This window comes from Eucyclogobius newberryi, unplaced genomic scaffold (assembly GCF_026437365.1).
Source record: "Eucyclogobius newberryi isolate DKJ021-1_F unplaced genomic scaffold, fEucNew1.0.hap1 SCAF_18, whole genome shotgun sequence".
Classification (NCBI taxonomy): Eukaryota; Metazoa; Chordata; class Actinopteri; order Gobiiformes; family Gobiidae; genus Eucyclogobius; species Eucyclogobius newberryi.
This window is the reverse complement of record NW_027315812.1, coordinates 34,179,194-34,198,072: the sequence shown is the minus strand read 5'-3', so window position 1 is coordinate 34,198,072 and position 18,879 is coordinate 34,179,194. Positions and strand designations below refer to the sequence as shown.

At 49.3% G+C, this 18,879-nt stretch overlaps 1 protein-coding gene across 1 annotated transcript in view; it reads right to left on the bottom strand.

The window, feature by feature from the left end:
- The window catches only part of LOC140364850 (supervillin-like), a 230,059-nt gene that overhangs the window by 49,113 nt on the left and 162,067 nt on the right, over positions 1-18,879 (bottom strand). The window contains 2 exon segments of the mRNA XM_072451235.1: positions 15,163-15,317; positions 15,416-15,870. Coding sequence (XP_072307336.1) covers positions 15,163-15,317; positions 15,416-15,870 — 610 coding nt within the window.

The following is an 18,879-nucleotide window of genomic DNA, read 5'->3' as shown; positions in this document are numbered from 1 at the left end:
GTCACACACACGTTACACACACGTTACACACACGTTACACACACGTTACACACACGTTACACACACGTCACACACACGTCACACACACGTTACACGTGACAGACACGTTACACACACGTTACTCACACGTTACACACACGTTACACACACGTCACACGTGACACAAACGTTACACACACGTCTCACACACGTCACACACACGTCACACACACGTTACACACACGTCACACACACGTCACACACACGTTACACGTGACACACACGTTACACACACGTTACACACACGTCACACACACGTCACACACACGTTACACGTCACACACACGTTACACGTGACACACACGTGACACAAACGTTACACACACGTCACACACACGTTACACACACGTCACACACACGTTACACACACGTTACACACACGTTACACACACGTCACTCACACGTCACACACACGTCACACACACGTCACACACACGTTACACACACGTCACACACACGTCACACACACGTCACACACACGTCACACACACGTCACACACACGTTACACACACGTCACACACACGTCACACACACGTTACACACACGTTACACACACGTTACACACACGTTACACACACGTTACACACACGTTACTCACACGTTACTCACACGTCACACACACGTCACACACACGTCACACACACGTTACACACACGTTACACACACGTTACACACACGTCACACACACGTTATACACACGTCACACACACGTCACACACACGTTACACACAAGTTACTCACACGTTACTCACACGTCACACACACGTGACATACACGTTACACACACGTTACACACACGTCACACACACGTCACACACACGTCACACACACGTTACACACACGTTACACACACGTTACACACACGTTACACACACGTCTCACACACGTCACACACACGTCACACACACGTCACACACACGTTACACACACGTCACACACACGTTACACACACGTTACACACACGTTACACACACGTCACACACACGTCACTCACACGTCACACACACGTCACACACACGTCACACACACGTTACACACACGTTACACACACGTCACACACACGTCACACACACGTTACACACACGTTACACACACGTTACACACACGTCTCACACACGTCACACACACGTCACACACACGTTACACACACGTTACACACACGTTACACACACGTCTCACACACGTCACACACACGTTACACACACGTTACACACACGTTACACACACGTCACACACACGTCACACACACGTTACACACACGTTACACACACGTCACACACACGTCACACACACGTTACACACACGTTACACACACGTTACACACACGTTACACACACGTTACTCACACGTTACTCACACGTCACACACACGTCACACACACGTTACACACACGTTACACACACGTCACACACACGTCACACACACGTTACACGTGACAGACACGTTACACACACGTTACTCACACGTTACACACACGTCACACGTGACACAAACGTTACACACACGTTACACACACGTGACACACATACGTCACACACACGTTACACGTGACACACACGTTACACACACGTTACACACACGTCACACACACGTTACACGTTACACACACGTCACACACACGTTACACACACGTCACACACACGTTACACACACGTCACACACACGTCTCACACACACGTTACACGTTACTGAGCTACATAAACACCAGGAGAACACTGAGCTACATAAACACCAGGAGAACACTGAGCTACACAAACACCAGGAGAACACTGAGCTACATAAACACCAGGAGAACACTGAGCTACATAAACACCAGGAGAACACTGAGCTACATAAACACCAGGAGAACACTGAGCTACATAAACACCAGGAGAACACTGAGCAACACAAACACCAGGAGAACACTGAGCTACACACACCAGGAGAACACTGAGCTACACAAACACCAGGAGAACACTGAGCTACATAAACACCAGGAGAACACTGAGCTACATAAACACCAGGAGAACACTGAGCTACATAAACACCAGGAGAACACTGAGCTACACAAACACCAGGAGAACACTGAGCTACACAAACACCAGGAGAACACTGAGCTACATAAACACCAGGAGAACACTGAGCTACATAAACACCAGGAGAACACTGAGCTACACAAACACCAGGAGAACACTGAGCTAAACAAACACCAGGAGAACACTGAGCTACATAAACACCAGGAGAACACTGAGCTACATAAACACCAGGAGAACACTGAGCTACACCAACACCAGGAGAACACTGAGCTACACCAACACCAGGAGAAAACTGAGCTACACAAACACCAGGAGAACACTGAGCTACATAAACACCAGGAGAACACTGAGCTATACCAACACCAGGAGAACACTGAGCTACACCAACACCAGGAGAACACTGAGCTACAAACACCAAGAGAACACTGAGCTACAAACACCAGGAGAACACTGAGCTACACCAACACCAGGAGAACACTGAGCTACACCAACACCAGGAGAACACTGAGCTACACCAACACCAGGAGAACACTGAGCTACACCAACACCAGGAGAACACTGAGCTACACCAACACCAGGAGAACACTGAGCTACACAAACACCAGGAGAACACTGAGCTACACAAACACCAGGAGAACACTGAGCTACATAAACACCAGGAGAACACTGAACACTGAGCTACACAAACACCAGGAGAACACTGAGCTACACCAACACCAGGAGAACACTGAGCTACACCAGGAGAACACTGAGCTACACAAACACCAGGAGAACACTGAGCTACACCAGGAGAACACTGAGCTACACCAACACCAGGAGAACACTGAGCTACATAAACACCAGGAGAACACTGAGCTACATAAACACCAGGAGAACACTGAGCTACATAAACACCAGGAGAACACTGAGCTACATAAACACCAGGAGAACACTGAGCTACACACACCAGGAGAACACTGAGCTACACAAACACCAGGAGAACACTGAGCTACATAAACACCAGGAGAACACTGAGCTACATAAACACCAGGAGAACACTGAGCTACATAAACACCAGGAGAACACTGAGCTACATAAACACCAGGAGAACACAGAGCTACACAAACACCAGGAGAACACTGAGCTACACAAACACCAGGAGAACACTGAGCTACATAAACACCAGGAGAACACTGAGCTACATAAACACCAGGAGAACACTGAGCTACACAAACACCAGGAGAACACTGAGCTACACAAACACCAGGAGAACACTGAGCTACATAAACACCAGGAGAACACTGAGCTACACCAACACCAGGAGAACACTGAGCTACACCAACACCAGGAGAAAACTGAGCTACACAAACACCAGGAGAACACTGAGCTACATAAACACCAGGAGAACACTGAGCTACACCAACACCAGGAGAACACTGAGCTACACCAACACCAGGAGAACACTGAGCTACAAAAACCAAGAGAACACTGAGCTACAAACATCAGGAGAACACTGAGCTACACCAACACCAGGAGAACACTGAGCTACACCAACACCAGGAGAACACTGAGCTACACCAACACCAGGAGAACACTGAGCTACACCAACACCAGGAGAACACTGAGCTACACAAACACCAGGAGAACACTGAGCTACATAAACACCAGGAGAACACTGAACACTGAGCTACACAACCACCAGGAGAACACTGAGCTACACCAACACCAGGAGAACACTGAGCTACACAAACACCAGGAGAACACTGAGCTACACAAACACCAGGAGAACACTGAGCTACACCAGGAGAACACTGAGCTACACCAACACCAGGAGAACACTGAGCTACACAAACACCAGGAGAACACTGAGCTACGCAAACACCAGGAGAACACTGAGCTACACAAACACCAGGAGAACACAAACACCAGGAGAACACTGAGCTACACCAACACCAGGAGAACACTGAGCTACACCAACACCAGGAGAACACTGAGCTACACAAACACCAGGAGAACACTGAGCTACACAAACACCAGGAGAACACTGAGCTACACAAACACCAGGAGAACACAAACACCAGGAGAACACTGAGCTACACAAACACCAGGAGAACACTGAGCTACACAAACACCAGGAGAACACAAACACCAGGAGAACACTGAGCTACACCAACACCAGGAGAACACTGAGCTACACCAACACCAGGAGAACACTGAGCTACACAAACACCAGGAGAACACTGAGCTACACAAACACAAGGAGAACACTGAGCTACACAAACACCAGGAGAACACAAACACCAGAACACTGAGCTACACAAACACCAGGAGAACACTGAGCTACACAAACACCAGGAGAACACTGAGCTACACAAACACCAGGAGAACACTGAGCTACACAAACACCAGGAGAACACTGAGCTACACAAACACCAGGAAAACACTGAGCTACACAAACACCAGGAGAACACTGAGCTACATAAACACCAGAACACTGAGCTGCATAAACACCAGGAGAACACTGAACACTGAGCTACACAAACACCAGGAGAACACTGAGCTACATAAACACCAGGAGAACACTGAGCTACACAAACACCAGGAGAACACTGAGCTACATGAACACCAGGAGAACACTGAGCTACACAAACACCAGGAGAACACTGAGCAACACAAACACCAGGAGAACACTGAGCTACACAAACACCAGGAGAACACTGAGCTACACAAAAACCAGGAGAACACTGAGCTACACAAACACCAGGAGAACACAAATACCAGGAGAACACTGAGCTACACAAACACCAGGAGAACACTGAGCTACACAAACACCAGGAGAAAACTGAGCTACATAAACACCAGGAGAACACTGAACACTGAGCTACATAAACACCAGGAGAACACTGAGCTACATAAACACCAGGAGAACACTGAGCTACTTAAACACCAGGAGAACACTGAACACTGAGCTACACAAACACCAGGAGAACACTGAACACTGAGCTACACAAACACTAGGAGAACACTGAACACTGAGCTACACAAACACCAGGAGAACACTGAGCTACACAAACACCAGGAGAACACTGAGCTACACAAACACCAGGAGAACACAAACACCAGGAGAACACTGAGCTACACAAACACCAGGAGAACACTGAGCTACATAAACACCAGGAGAACACTGAGCTACATAAACACCAGGAGAACACTGAACACTGAGCTACATAAACACCAGGAGAACACTGAGCTACATAAACACCAGGAGAACACTGAACACTGAGCTACACAAACACCAGGAGAACACTGAACACTGAGCTACACAAACACTAGGAGAACACTGAAAACTGAGCTACACAAACACCAGGAGAACACTGAACTACACAAACACCAGGAGAACACTGAGCTACACAAACACCAGGAGAACACTGAGCTACACAAACACCAGGAGAACACTGAGCTACACAAACACCAGGAGAACACAAACACCAGGAGAACACTGAACACTGAGCTACATAAACACCAGGAGAACACTGAGCTACACAAACACCAGGAGAACACTGAGCTACACAAACACCAGGAGAACACTGAGCTACACAAAAACCAGGAGAACACTGAGCTACACAAACACCAGGAGAACACTGAGCTACACAAACACCAGGAGAACACTGAGCTACACACACCAGGAGAACACTGAGCTACACAAACACCAGGAGAACACTGAGCTACATAAACACCAGGAGAACACTGAGCTACATAAACACCAGGAGAACACTGAGCTACACAAACACCAGGAGAACACTGAGCTACACACACCAGGAGAACACTGAGCTACACAAACACCAGGAGAACACTGAGCTACACAAACACCAGGAGAACACTGAGCTACATAAACACCAAGAGAACACTGAGCTACATAAACACCAGGAGAACACTGAGCTACATAAACACCAGGAGAACACTGAGCTACACAAACACCAGGAGAACACTGAGCTACACAAACACCAGGAGAACACTGAGCTACATAAACACCAGGAGAACACTGAGCTACATAAACACCAGGAGAACACTGAGCTACACAAACACCAGGAGAACACTGAGCTAAACAAACACCAGGAGAACACTGAGCTACATAAACACCAGGAGAACACTGAGCTACATAAACACCAGGAGAACACTGAGCTACACCAACACCAGGAGAACACTGAGCTACACCAACACCAGGAGAAAACTGAGCTACACAAACACCAGGAGAACACTGAGCTACATAAACACCAGGAGAACACTGAGCTATACCAACACCAGGAGAACACTGAGCTACACCAACACCAGGAGAACACTGAGCTACAAACACCAAGAGAACACTGAGCTACAAACACCAGGAGAACACTGAGCTACACCAACACCAGGAGAACACTGAGCTACACCAACACCAGGAGAACACTGAGCTACACCAACACCAGGAGAACACTGAGCTACACCAACACCAGGAGAACACTGAGCTACACCAACACCAGGAGAACACTGAGCTACACAAACACCAGGAGAACACTGAGCTACACAAACACCAGGAGAACACTGAGCTACATAAACACCAGGAGAACACTGAACACTGAGCTACACAAACACCAGGAGAACACTTAGCTACACCAACACCAGGAGAACACTGAGCTACACAAACACCAGGAGAACACTGAGCTACACAAACACCAGGAGAACACTGAGCTACACAAACACCAGGAGAACACTGAGCTACACCAGGAGAACACTGAGCTACACCAGGAGAACACTGAGCTACACCAACACCAGGAGAACACTGAGCTACATAAACACCAGGAGAACACTGAGCTACATAAACACCAGGAGAACACTGAGCTACACACACCAGGAGAACACTGAGCTACACAAACACCAGGAGAACACTGAGCTACATAAACACCAGGAGAACACTGAGCTACATAAACACCAGGAGAACACTGAGCTACATAAACACCAGGAGAACACTGAGCTACACAAACACCAGGAGAACACTGAGCTACACAAACACCAGGAGAACACTGAGCTACATAAACACCAGGAGAACACTGAGCTACACAAACACCAGGAGAACACTGAGCTACACAAACACCAGGAGAACACTGAGCTACATAAACACCAGGAGAACACTGAGCTACACCAACACCAGGAGAACACTGAGCTACACCAACACCAGGAGAAAACTGAGCTACACAAACACCAGGAGAACACTGAGCTACATAAACACCAGGAGAACACTGAGCTACACCAACACCAGGAGAACACTGAGCTACACCAACACCAGGAGAACACTGAGCTACAAACACCAAGAGAACACTGAGCTACAAACATCAGGAGAACACTGAGCTACACCAACACCAGGAGAACACTGAGCTACACCAACACCAGGAGAACACTGAGCTACACCAACACCAGGAGAACACTGAGCTACACCAACACCAGGAGAACACTGAGCTACACAAACACCAGGAGAACACTGAGCTACATAAACACCAGGAGAACACAAACACCAGGAGAACACTGAGCTACACCAACACCAGGAGAACACTGAGCTACACCAACACCAGGAGAACACTGAGCTACACAAACACCAGGAGAACACTGAGCTACACAAACACCAGGAGAACACAAACACCAGGAGAACACTGAGCTACACCAACACCAGGAGAACACTGAGCTACACAAACACCAGGAGAACACTGAGCTACACAAACACCAGGAGAACACTGAGCTACACAAACACCAGGAGAACACAAACACCAGAACACTGAGCTACACAAACACCAGGAGAACACTGAGCTACAAAAACACCAGGAGAACACTGAGCTACACAAACACCAGGAGAACACTGAGCTACACAAACACCAGGAGAACACTGAGCTACACAAACACCAGGAAAACACTGAGCTACACAAACACCAGGAGAACACTGAGCTACATAAACACCAGAACACTGAGCTGCATAAACACCAGGAGAACACTGAACACTGAGCTACACAAACACCAGGAGAACACTGAGCTACATAAACACCAGGAGAACACTGAGCTACACAAACACCAGGAGAACACTGAGCTACATGAACACCAGGAGAACACTGAGCTACACAAACACCAGGAGAACACTGAGCAACACAAACACCAGGAGAACACTGAGCTACACAAACACCAGGAGAACACTGAGCTACACAAAAAACAGGAGAACACTGAGCTACACAAACACCAGGAGAACACAAATACCAGGAGAACACTGAGCTACACAAACACCAGGAGAACACTGAGCTACACAAACACCAGGAGAACACTGAGCTACATAAACACCAGGAGAACACTGAACACTGAGCTACATAAACACCAGGAGAACACTGAGCTACATAAACACCAGGAGAACACTGAGCTACTTAAACACCAGGAGAACACTGAACACTGAGCTACACAAACACCAGGAGAACACTGAACACTGAGCTACACAAACACTAGGAGAACACTGAACACTGAGCTACACAAACACCAGGAGAACACTGAGCTACACAAACACCAGGAGAACACTGAGCTACACAAACACCAGGAGAACACTGAGCTACACAAACACCAGGAGAACACAAACACCAGGAGAACACTGAGCTACATAAACACCAGGAGAACACTGAGCTACACAAACACCAGGAGAACACTGAGCTACATAAACACCAGGAGAACACTGAGCTACATAAACACCAGGAGAACACTGAACACTGAGCTACATAAACACCAGGAGAACACTGAGCTACATAAACACCAGGAGAACACTGAACACTGAGCTACACAAACACCAGGAGAACACTGAACACTGAGCTACACAAACACTAGGAGAACACTGAACACTGAGCTACACAAACACCAGGAGAACACTGAACTACACAAACACCAGGAGAACACTGAGCTACACAAACACCAGGAGAACACTGAGCTACACAAACACCAGGAGAACACTGAGCTACACAAACACCAGGAGAACACAAACACCAGGAGAACACTGAACACTGAGCTACATAAACACCAGGAGAACACTGAGCTACACAAACACCAGGAGAACACTGAGCTACACAAACACCAGGAGAACACTGAGCTACACCAACACCAGAAGAACACTGAGCTACACAAACACCAGGAGAACACTGAGCTACACAAACACCAGGAGAACACTGAGCTACACAAACACCAGGAGAACACTGAGCTACACAAACACCAGGAGAACACAAACACCAGGAGAACACTGAGCTACACAAACACCAGGAGAACACTGAGCTACACAAACACCAGGAGAACACAAACACCAGGAGAACACTGAGCTACACCAACACCAGGAGAACACTGAGCTACACCAACACCAGGAGAACACTGAGCTACACAAACACCAGGAGAACACTGAGCTACACAAACACCAGGAGAACACTGAGCTAAACAAACACCAGGAGAACACAAACACCAGAACACTGAGCTACACAAACACCAGGAGAACACTGAGCTACACAAACACCAGGAGAACACTGAGCTACACAAACACCAGGAGAACACTGAGCTACACAAACACCAGGAAAACACTGAGCTACACAAACACCAGGAAAACACTGAGCTACACAAACACCAGGAGAACACTGAGCTACATAAACACCAGAACACTGAGCTGCATAAACACCAGGAGAACACTGAACACTGAGCTACACAAACACCAGGAGAACACTGAGCTACATAAACACCAGGAGAACACTGAGCTACATAAACACCAGGAGAACACTGAGCTACATAAACACCAGGAGAACACTGAGCTACATAAACACCAGGAGAACACTGAGCTACACAAACACCAGGAGAACACTGAGCTACACAAACACCAGGAGAACACTGAGCTACATAAACACCAGGAGAACACTGAGCTACATAAACACCAGGAGAACACTGAGCTACACAAACACCAGGAGAACACTGAGCTACACAAACACCAGGAGAACACTGAGCTACATAAACACCAGGAGAACACTGAGCTACACCAACACCAGGAGAACACTGAGCTACACCAACACCAGGAGAAAACTGAGCTACACAAACACCAGGAGAACACTGAGCTACACCAGGAGAACACTGAGCTACACCAACACCAGGAGAACACTGAGCTACACCAACACCAGGAGAACACTGAGCTACAAACACCAAGAGAACACTGAGCTACAAACATCAGGAGAACACTGAGCTACACCAACACCAGGAGAACACTGAGCTACACCAACACCAGGAGAACACTGAGCTACACCAACACCAGGAGAACACTGAGCTACACCAACACCAGGAGAACACTGAGCTACACCAACACCAGGAGAACACTGAGCTACATAAACACCAGGAGAACACTGAACACTAAGCTACACAAACACCAGGAGAACACTGAGCTACACCAACACCAGGAGAACACTGAGCTACACAAACACCAGGAGAACACTGAGCTACACAAACACCAGGAGAACACTGAGCTACACCAGGAGAACACTGAGCTACACCAACACCAGGAGAACACTGAGCTACACAAACACCAGGAGAACACTGAGCTACACAAACACCAGGAGAACACTGAGCTACACAAACACCAGGAGAACACAAACACCAGGAGAACACTGAGCTACACCAACACCAGGAGAACACTGAGCTACACCAACACCAGGAGAACACTGAGCTACACAAACACCAGGAGAACACTGAGCTACACAAACACCAGGAGAACACTGAGCTACACAAACACCAGGAGAACACAAACACCAGGAGAACACTGAGCTACACAAACACCAGGAGAACACTGAGCTACACAAACACCAGGAGAACACAAACACCAGGAGAACACTGAGCTACACCAACACCAGGAGAACACTGAGCTACACCAACACCAGGAGAACACTGAGCTACACAAACACCAGGAGAACACTGAGCTACACAAACACCAGGAGAACACTGAGCTACACAAACACCAGGAGAACACTGAGCTACACAAACACCAGGAAAACACTGAGCTACACAAACACCAGGAGAACACTGAGCTACATAAACACCAGAACACTGAGCTGCATAAACACCAGGAGAACACTGAACACTGAGCTACACAAACACCAGGAGAACACCAGGAGAACACTGAGCTACACAAACACCAGGAGAACACTGAGCTACACAAACACCAGGAGAACACTGAGCTACATGAACACCAGGAGAACACTGAGCTACACAAACACCAGGAGAACACTGAGCAACACAAACACCAGGAGAACACTGAGCTACACAAACACCAGGAGAACACTGAGCTACACAAAAACCAGGAGAACACTGAGCTACACAAACACCAGGAGAACACAAATACCAGGAGAACACTGAGCTACACAAACACCAGGAGAACACTGAGCTACACAAACACCAGGAGAACACTGAGCTACATAAACACCAGGAGAACACTGAACACTGAGCTACATAAACACCAGGAGAACACTGAGCTACATAAACACCAGGAGAACACTGAGCTACTTAAACACCAGGAGAACACTGAACACTGAGCTACACAAACACCAGAACACTGAACACTGAGCTACACAAACACTAGGAGAACACTGAACACTGAGCTACACAAACACCAGGAGAACACTGAGCTACACAAACACCAGGAGAACACTGAGCTACACAAACACCAGGAGAACACTGAGCTACACAAACACCAGGAGAACACAAACACCAGGAGAACACTGAGCTACATAAACACCAGGAGAACACTGAGCTACACAAACACCAGGAGAACACTGAGCTACATAAACACCAGGAGAACACTGAGCTACATAAACACCAGGAGAACACTGAACACTGAGCTACATAAACACCAGGAGAACACTGAGCTACATAAACACCAGGAGAACACTGAACACTGAGCTACACAAACACCAGGAGAACACTGAACACTGAGCTACACAAACACTAGGAGAACACTGAACACTGAGCTACACAAACACCAGGAGAACACTGAACTACACAAACACCAGGAGAACACTGAGCTACACAAACACCAGGAGAACACTGAGCTACACAAACACCAGGAGAACACTGAGCTACACAAACACCAGGAGAACACAAACACCAGGAGAACACTGAACACTGAGCTACATAAACACCAGGAGAACACTGAGCTACACAAACACCAGGAGAACACTGAGCTACACAAACACCAGGAGAACACTGAGCTACACCAACACCAGGAGAACACTGAGCTACACAAACACCAGGAGAACACTGAGCTACACAAACACCAGGAGAACACTGAGCTACACAAACACCAGGAGAACACTGAGCTACACAAACACCAGGAGAACACAAACACCAGGAGAACACTGAGCTACACAAACACCAGGAGAACACTGAGCTACACAAACACCAGGAGAACACAAACACCAGGAGAACACTGAGCTACACCAACACCAGGAGAACACTGAGCTACACCAACACCAGGAGAACACTGAGCTACACAAACACCAGGAGAACACTGAGCTACACAAACACCAGGAGAACACTGAGCTACACAAACACCAGGAGAACACAAACACCAGAACACTGAGCTACACAAACACCAGGAGAACACTGAGCTACACAAACACCAGGAGAACACTGAGCTACACAAACACCAGGAGAACACTGAGCTACACAAACACCAGGAAAACACTGAGCTACACAAACACCAGGAGAACACTGAGCTACATAAACACCAGAACACTGAGCTGCATAAACACCAGGAGAACACTGAACACTGAGCTACACAAACACCAGGAGAACACTGAGCTACACAAACACCAGGAGAACACTGAGCAACATAAACACCAGGAGAACACTGAGCTACACAAACACCAGGAGAACACTGAGCTACACAAAAACCAGGAGAACACTGAGCTACACAAACACCAGGAGAACACAAATACCAGGAGAACACTGAGCTACACAAACACCAGGAGAACACTGAGCTACACAAACACCAGGAGAACACTGAGCTACATAAACACCAGGAGAACACTGAACACTGAGCTACATAAACACCAGGAGAACACTGAGCTACATAAACACCACGAGAACACTGAGCTACTTAAACACCAGGAGAACACTGAACACTGAGCTACACAAACACCAGGAGAACACTGAACACTGAGCTACACAAACACTAGGAGAACACTGAACACTGAGCTACACAAACACCAGGAGAACACTGAACTACACAAACACCAGGAGAACACTGAGCTACACAAACACCAGGAGAACACTGAGCTACACAAACACCAGGAGAACACTGAGCTACACAAACACCAGGAGAACACTGAGCTACATAAACACCAGGAGAACACTGAGCTACATAAACACCAGGAGAACACTGAACACTGAGCTACATAAACACCAGGAGAACACTGAGCTACATAAACACCAGGAGAACACTGAACACTGAGCTACACAAACACCAGGAGAACACTGAACACTGAGCTACACAAACACTAGGAGAACACTGAACACTGAGCTACACAAACACCAGGAGAACACTGAACTACACAAACACCAGGAGAACACTGAGCTACACAAACACCAGGAGAACACTGAGCTACACAAACACCAGGAGAACACTGAGCTACACAAACACCAGGAGAACACTGAGCTACACAAACACCAGGAGAACACTGAGCTACACAAACACCAGGAGAACATGCAAACTCCACACAGAAAGGCCCTATTGAGAATCCCATGACCTTGTAACGCTCCCAGTGGGAAATTACCAACACAAATATATATACATTGGTTTATGATCACTTAAATACCATTGCAGACGTTATATGCATTTAAAACTTTAACTTAAGCACCGGCACAGCTTTAAACAACAATTATATTTGGACACAATAACAACAAAATTTGTCCCAAAATGTTTGTATAAGTTTGTGTCCTTTAAGGTGTCCCAGGTGCTCCGAGCGTCTATAATCTCTATCCCAGAGTTCTGACGTCGGCCCAAAAGTCCAGAAATAAATCCTTTCCTCAGTTGCAACAAAAAAGGATTTAAAAAAAATTCTGCAACAACCCAAAAAATCTGAATGTGCCGCTTCAGCGGAGCCGTCACCACCGCGCCGAGAAAACAAAGCAACGCTCTCAAGGGCCTCGCCGCTCTGCGCCTCTGTACAGACCTGAGCGCCTCTGTACAGACCTGAGCGCGCCTCTGTACAGACCTGAGCGCCTCTGTACAGACCTGAGCGCGCCTCTGTACAGACCTGAGCGCCTCTGTACCGACCTGAGCGCCTCTGTACCGACCTGAGCGCCTCTGTACCGACCTGAGCGCCTCTGTACCGACCTGAGCGCCTCTGTACCGACCTGAGCGCCTCTGTACCGACCTGAGCGCCTCTGTACCGACCTGAGCGCCTCTGTACCGACCTGAGCGCCTCTGTACCGACCTGAGCGCCTCTGTACCGACCTGAGCGCCTCTGTACCGACCTGAGCGCCTCTGTACCGACCTGAGCGCCTCTGTACCGACCTGAGCGCCTCTGTACCGACCTGAGCGCCTCTGTACCGACCTGAGCGCCTCTGTACCGACCTGAGCGCCTCTGTACCGACCTGAGCGCCTCTGTACCGACCTGAGCGCCTCTGTACCGACCTGAGCGCCTCTGTACAGACCTGAGCGCCTCTGTACAGACCTGAGCGCCTCTGTACCGACCTGAGCGCCTCTGTACCGACCTGAGCGCCTCTGTACCGACCTGAGCGCCTCTGTACCGACCTGAGCGCCTCTGTACCGACCTGAGCGCCTCTGTACCGACCTGAGCGCCTCTGTACAGACCTGAGCGCGCCTCTGTACCGACCTGAGCGCCTCTGTACCGACCTGAGCGCCTCTGTACCGACCTGAGCGCCTCTGTACCGACCTGAGCGCCTCTGTACCGACCTGAGCGCCTCTGTACCGACCTGAGCGCCTCTGTACCGACCTGAGCGCCTCTGTACCGACCTGAGCGCCTCTGTACCGACCTGAGCGCCTCTGTACCGACCTGAGCGCCTCTGTACCGACCTGAGCGCCTCTGTACCGACCTGAGCGCCTCTCTCCTGGTCCAGCTCCACAGTCATGAGCGCAGACGTGCCCTTCTCGCTCAGGGTGGAGCAGCGGCCCTGCCAGAAGAAGTACGCACACTTCTCCTTCCCGGGGCCGGCGATCCTCACGGGCTCCAGGCTCTGCCACCGGCCGACTGAAACCAGCAAGAATCTGTGAGTTTGGAACGCAGCAGACGATCTGCACAGATGCTGCACAGATGCTGCACAGATGCTGCACAGCCCGTGCACTGACCTGTGGTGCTGACCATGTACTTCCACTTGAGCACGTAAGTGTCTCCCTCGTGGAACTGTCCGATGCTCTGCTGAGGGAGGCGGCTGTAGTCGAACTCCAGGATGTGCCACACCTCCACGTCCAGAGTGCTGATCTGAAAGCTCCTCCAGTCCTCGCCCTCCACCAGCCCGTGGCCCCGGCCCACGTTAAAGCCGTCCAGGACAGTGCCCACGGGCCCCCTGTGAGGGGGCAGCATGCGGGCCGCGTTGTAGGCCCGGGGCGGCTCTGACAGGGGCTGCTCCTGTCCACACATTAGGGCGTGTACCTGTCTCCCTGAGACGTGCTGGTTCAGGTTGGGGGCGGGACTAGGGTTCCAGGCTTCGGTCCAATCACAGAACTTCTCCTTGAACAGAGTCGTCTCATTGAACTGTGTGAGACGCCCGAACACGGCCCAGTCTGGGCGGCCCTGGCCTTTTCTGCAGACACACGTTCAGAACGCACATAATGAGTTAAATTATACAGGAAAAACCACAGAACATCAAAACTCAATAAAATGGCAATAAAAACTATCAATAAAACAAACAAACAAACACGATGTGGAATTAAAGACTGGATCGTCTTATAACGGCTTTGAATTCATTAAAAGGAATGAAAATCTTTTCATTTAATTCAATTAAATTTATTTGTGTAATGCCCAAAAGCACAACAGCAGTTTCCCTGAAGAGCAGATCATCAGAGGAAATGAGCTAATGTCCCACATCCTCTTAGACCCTCCTTCAAAGTCCTCTGGGAGGAAGTAGAAACCTGGAGGAGACAGACCCTCCTCCCACAGTGAAGGACACATCCTCCTCCCAGTGAAGGACACATCCTCCTCCCACAGTGAAGGACACATCCTCCTCCCAGTGAAGGACACATCCTGAAGGACATATCCTCCTCCCACAGTGAAGGACACATCCTCCTCCCAGTGAAGGACACATCCTGAAGGACATATCCTCCTCCCACAGTGAAGGACACATCCTCCTCCCAGTGAAGGACACATCCTGAAGGACATATCCTCCTCCCACAGTGAAGGACACATCCTCCTCCCAGTGAAGGACACATCCTGAAGGACATATCCTCCTCCCACAGTGAAGGACACATCCTCCTCCCAGTGAAGGACACATCCTCCTCCCAGTGAAGGACACATCCTCCTCCCAGTGAAGGACACATCCTGAAGGACATATCCTCCTCCCACAGTGAAGGACACATCCTCCTCCCAGTGAAGGACACATCCTGAAGGACATATCCTCCTCCCACAGTGAAGGACACATCCTCCTCCCAGTGAAGGACACATCCTCCTCCCAGTGAAGGACACATCCTGAAGGACATATCCTCCTCCCACAGTGAAGGACACATCCTCCTCCCAGTGAAGGACACATCCTCCTCCCACAGTGAAGGACACATCCTCCTCCCAGTGAAGGACACATCCTCCTCCCACAGTGAAGGACACATCCTCCTCCCAGTGAAGGACACATCCTCCTCCCACAGTGAAGGACACATCCTCCTCCCAGTGAAGGACACATCCTCCTCCCACAGTGAAGGACACATCCTCCTCCCAGTGAAGGACACATCCTCCTCCCAGTGAAGGACACATCCTCCTCCCACAGTGAAGGACACATCCTCCTCCCAGTGAAGGACACATCCTCCTCCCAGTGAAGGACACATCCTCCTCCCACAGTGAAGGACACATCCTCCTCCCAGTGAAGGACACATCCTGAAGGACACATCCTCCTCCCACAGTGAAGGACACATCCTCCTCCCAGTGAAGGACACATCCTGAAGGACATATCCTCCTTCCACAGTGAAGGACACATCCTCCTCCCAGTGAAGGACACATCCTGAAGGACATATCCTCCTTCCACAGTGAAGGACACATCCTCCTCCCAGTGAAGGACACATCCTGAAGGACATATCCTCCTTCCACAGTGAAGGACACATCCTCCTCACAGTGAAGGACACATCCTCCTCCCAGTGAAGGACACATCCTCCTCCCACAGTGAAGGACACATCCTCCTCCCAGTGAAGGACACATCCTCCTCCCAGTGAAGGACACATCCTCCTCCCACAGTGAAGGACACATCCTCCTCCCAGTGAAGGACAAATCCTCCTCCCAGTGAAGGACACATCCTCCTCCCACAGTGAAGGACACATCCTCCTCCCAGTGAAGGACACATCCTGAAGGACACATCCTCCTCCCACAGTGAAGGACACATCCTCCTCCCAGTGAAGGACACATCCTGAAGGACATATCCTCCTTCCACAGTGAAGGACACATCCTCCTCCCAGTGAAGGACACATCCTGAAGGACATATCCTCCTTCCACAGTGAAGGACACATCCTCCTCCCAGTGAAGGACACATCCTGAAGGACATATCCTCCTTCCACAGTGAAGGACACATCCTCCTCACAGTGAAGGACACATCCTCCTCCCAGTGAAGGACACATCCTCCTCCCAGTGAAGGACACATCCTCCTCCCACAGTGAAGGACACATCCTCCTCCCAGTGAAGGACACATCCTGAAGGACATATCCTCCTCCCACAGTGAAGGACACATCCTCCTCCCAGTGAAGGACACATCCTCCTCCCACAGTGAAGGACACATCCTCCTCCCAGTGAAGGACACATCCTCCTCCCACAGTGAAGGACACATCCTCCTCCCAGTGAAGGACACATCCTCCTCCCAGTGAAGGACACATCCTCCTCCCACAGTGAAGGACACATCCTCCTCCCACAGTGAAGGACACATCCTCCTCCCAGTGAAGGACACATCCTCCTCCCACAGTGAAGGACACATCCTCCTCCCAGTGAAGGACACATCCTCCTCCCACAGTGAAGGACACATCCTCCTCCCAGTGAAGGACACATCCTCCTCCCAGTGAAGGACACATCCTCCTCCCACAGTGAAGGACACATCCTCCTCCCAGTGAAGGACACATCCTCCTCCCAGTGAAGGACACATCCTCCTCCCAGTGAAGGACACATCCTCCTCCCAGTGAAGGACACATCCTCCTCCCAGTGAAGGACACATCCTCCTCCCAGTGAAGGCAAGCTCAGCAAACGTGTTAAATTATTTAAAAATGTCCAAGGAGAGAAGTGAGGTTCTCTCCTGTAATGGACCTTAGAGACCTTAGAGCTGAGTGATAAACTGAGTTGCTGTAGAATGCACATATATAATATCAGCCTCATCTAGAACTGACAGAAATGTTTTAGTTCTAAAGAAGAAGGACACTCTGGATCTAAGGTCTCTTGTGAGGGGACGACGGCCTAGTAAGGACGTGTCTGTCTCCGTATCCGTGGGAATAATGCGTCTTTATTACGAGTTCACCTGGAGACACCTGATATTTCTACATGGGACATATGCACGAACATGCAAGCGATGGGGAACGTATTTGTGAGTTACTGAGCGCAGACGAGCGCTTTATATGCAAAAAGGTCGTCATCTCAA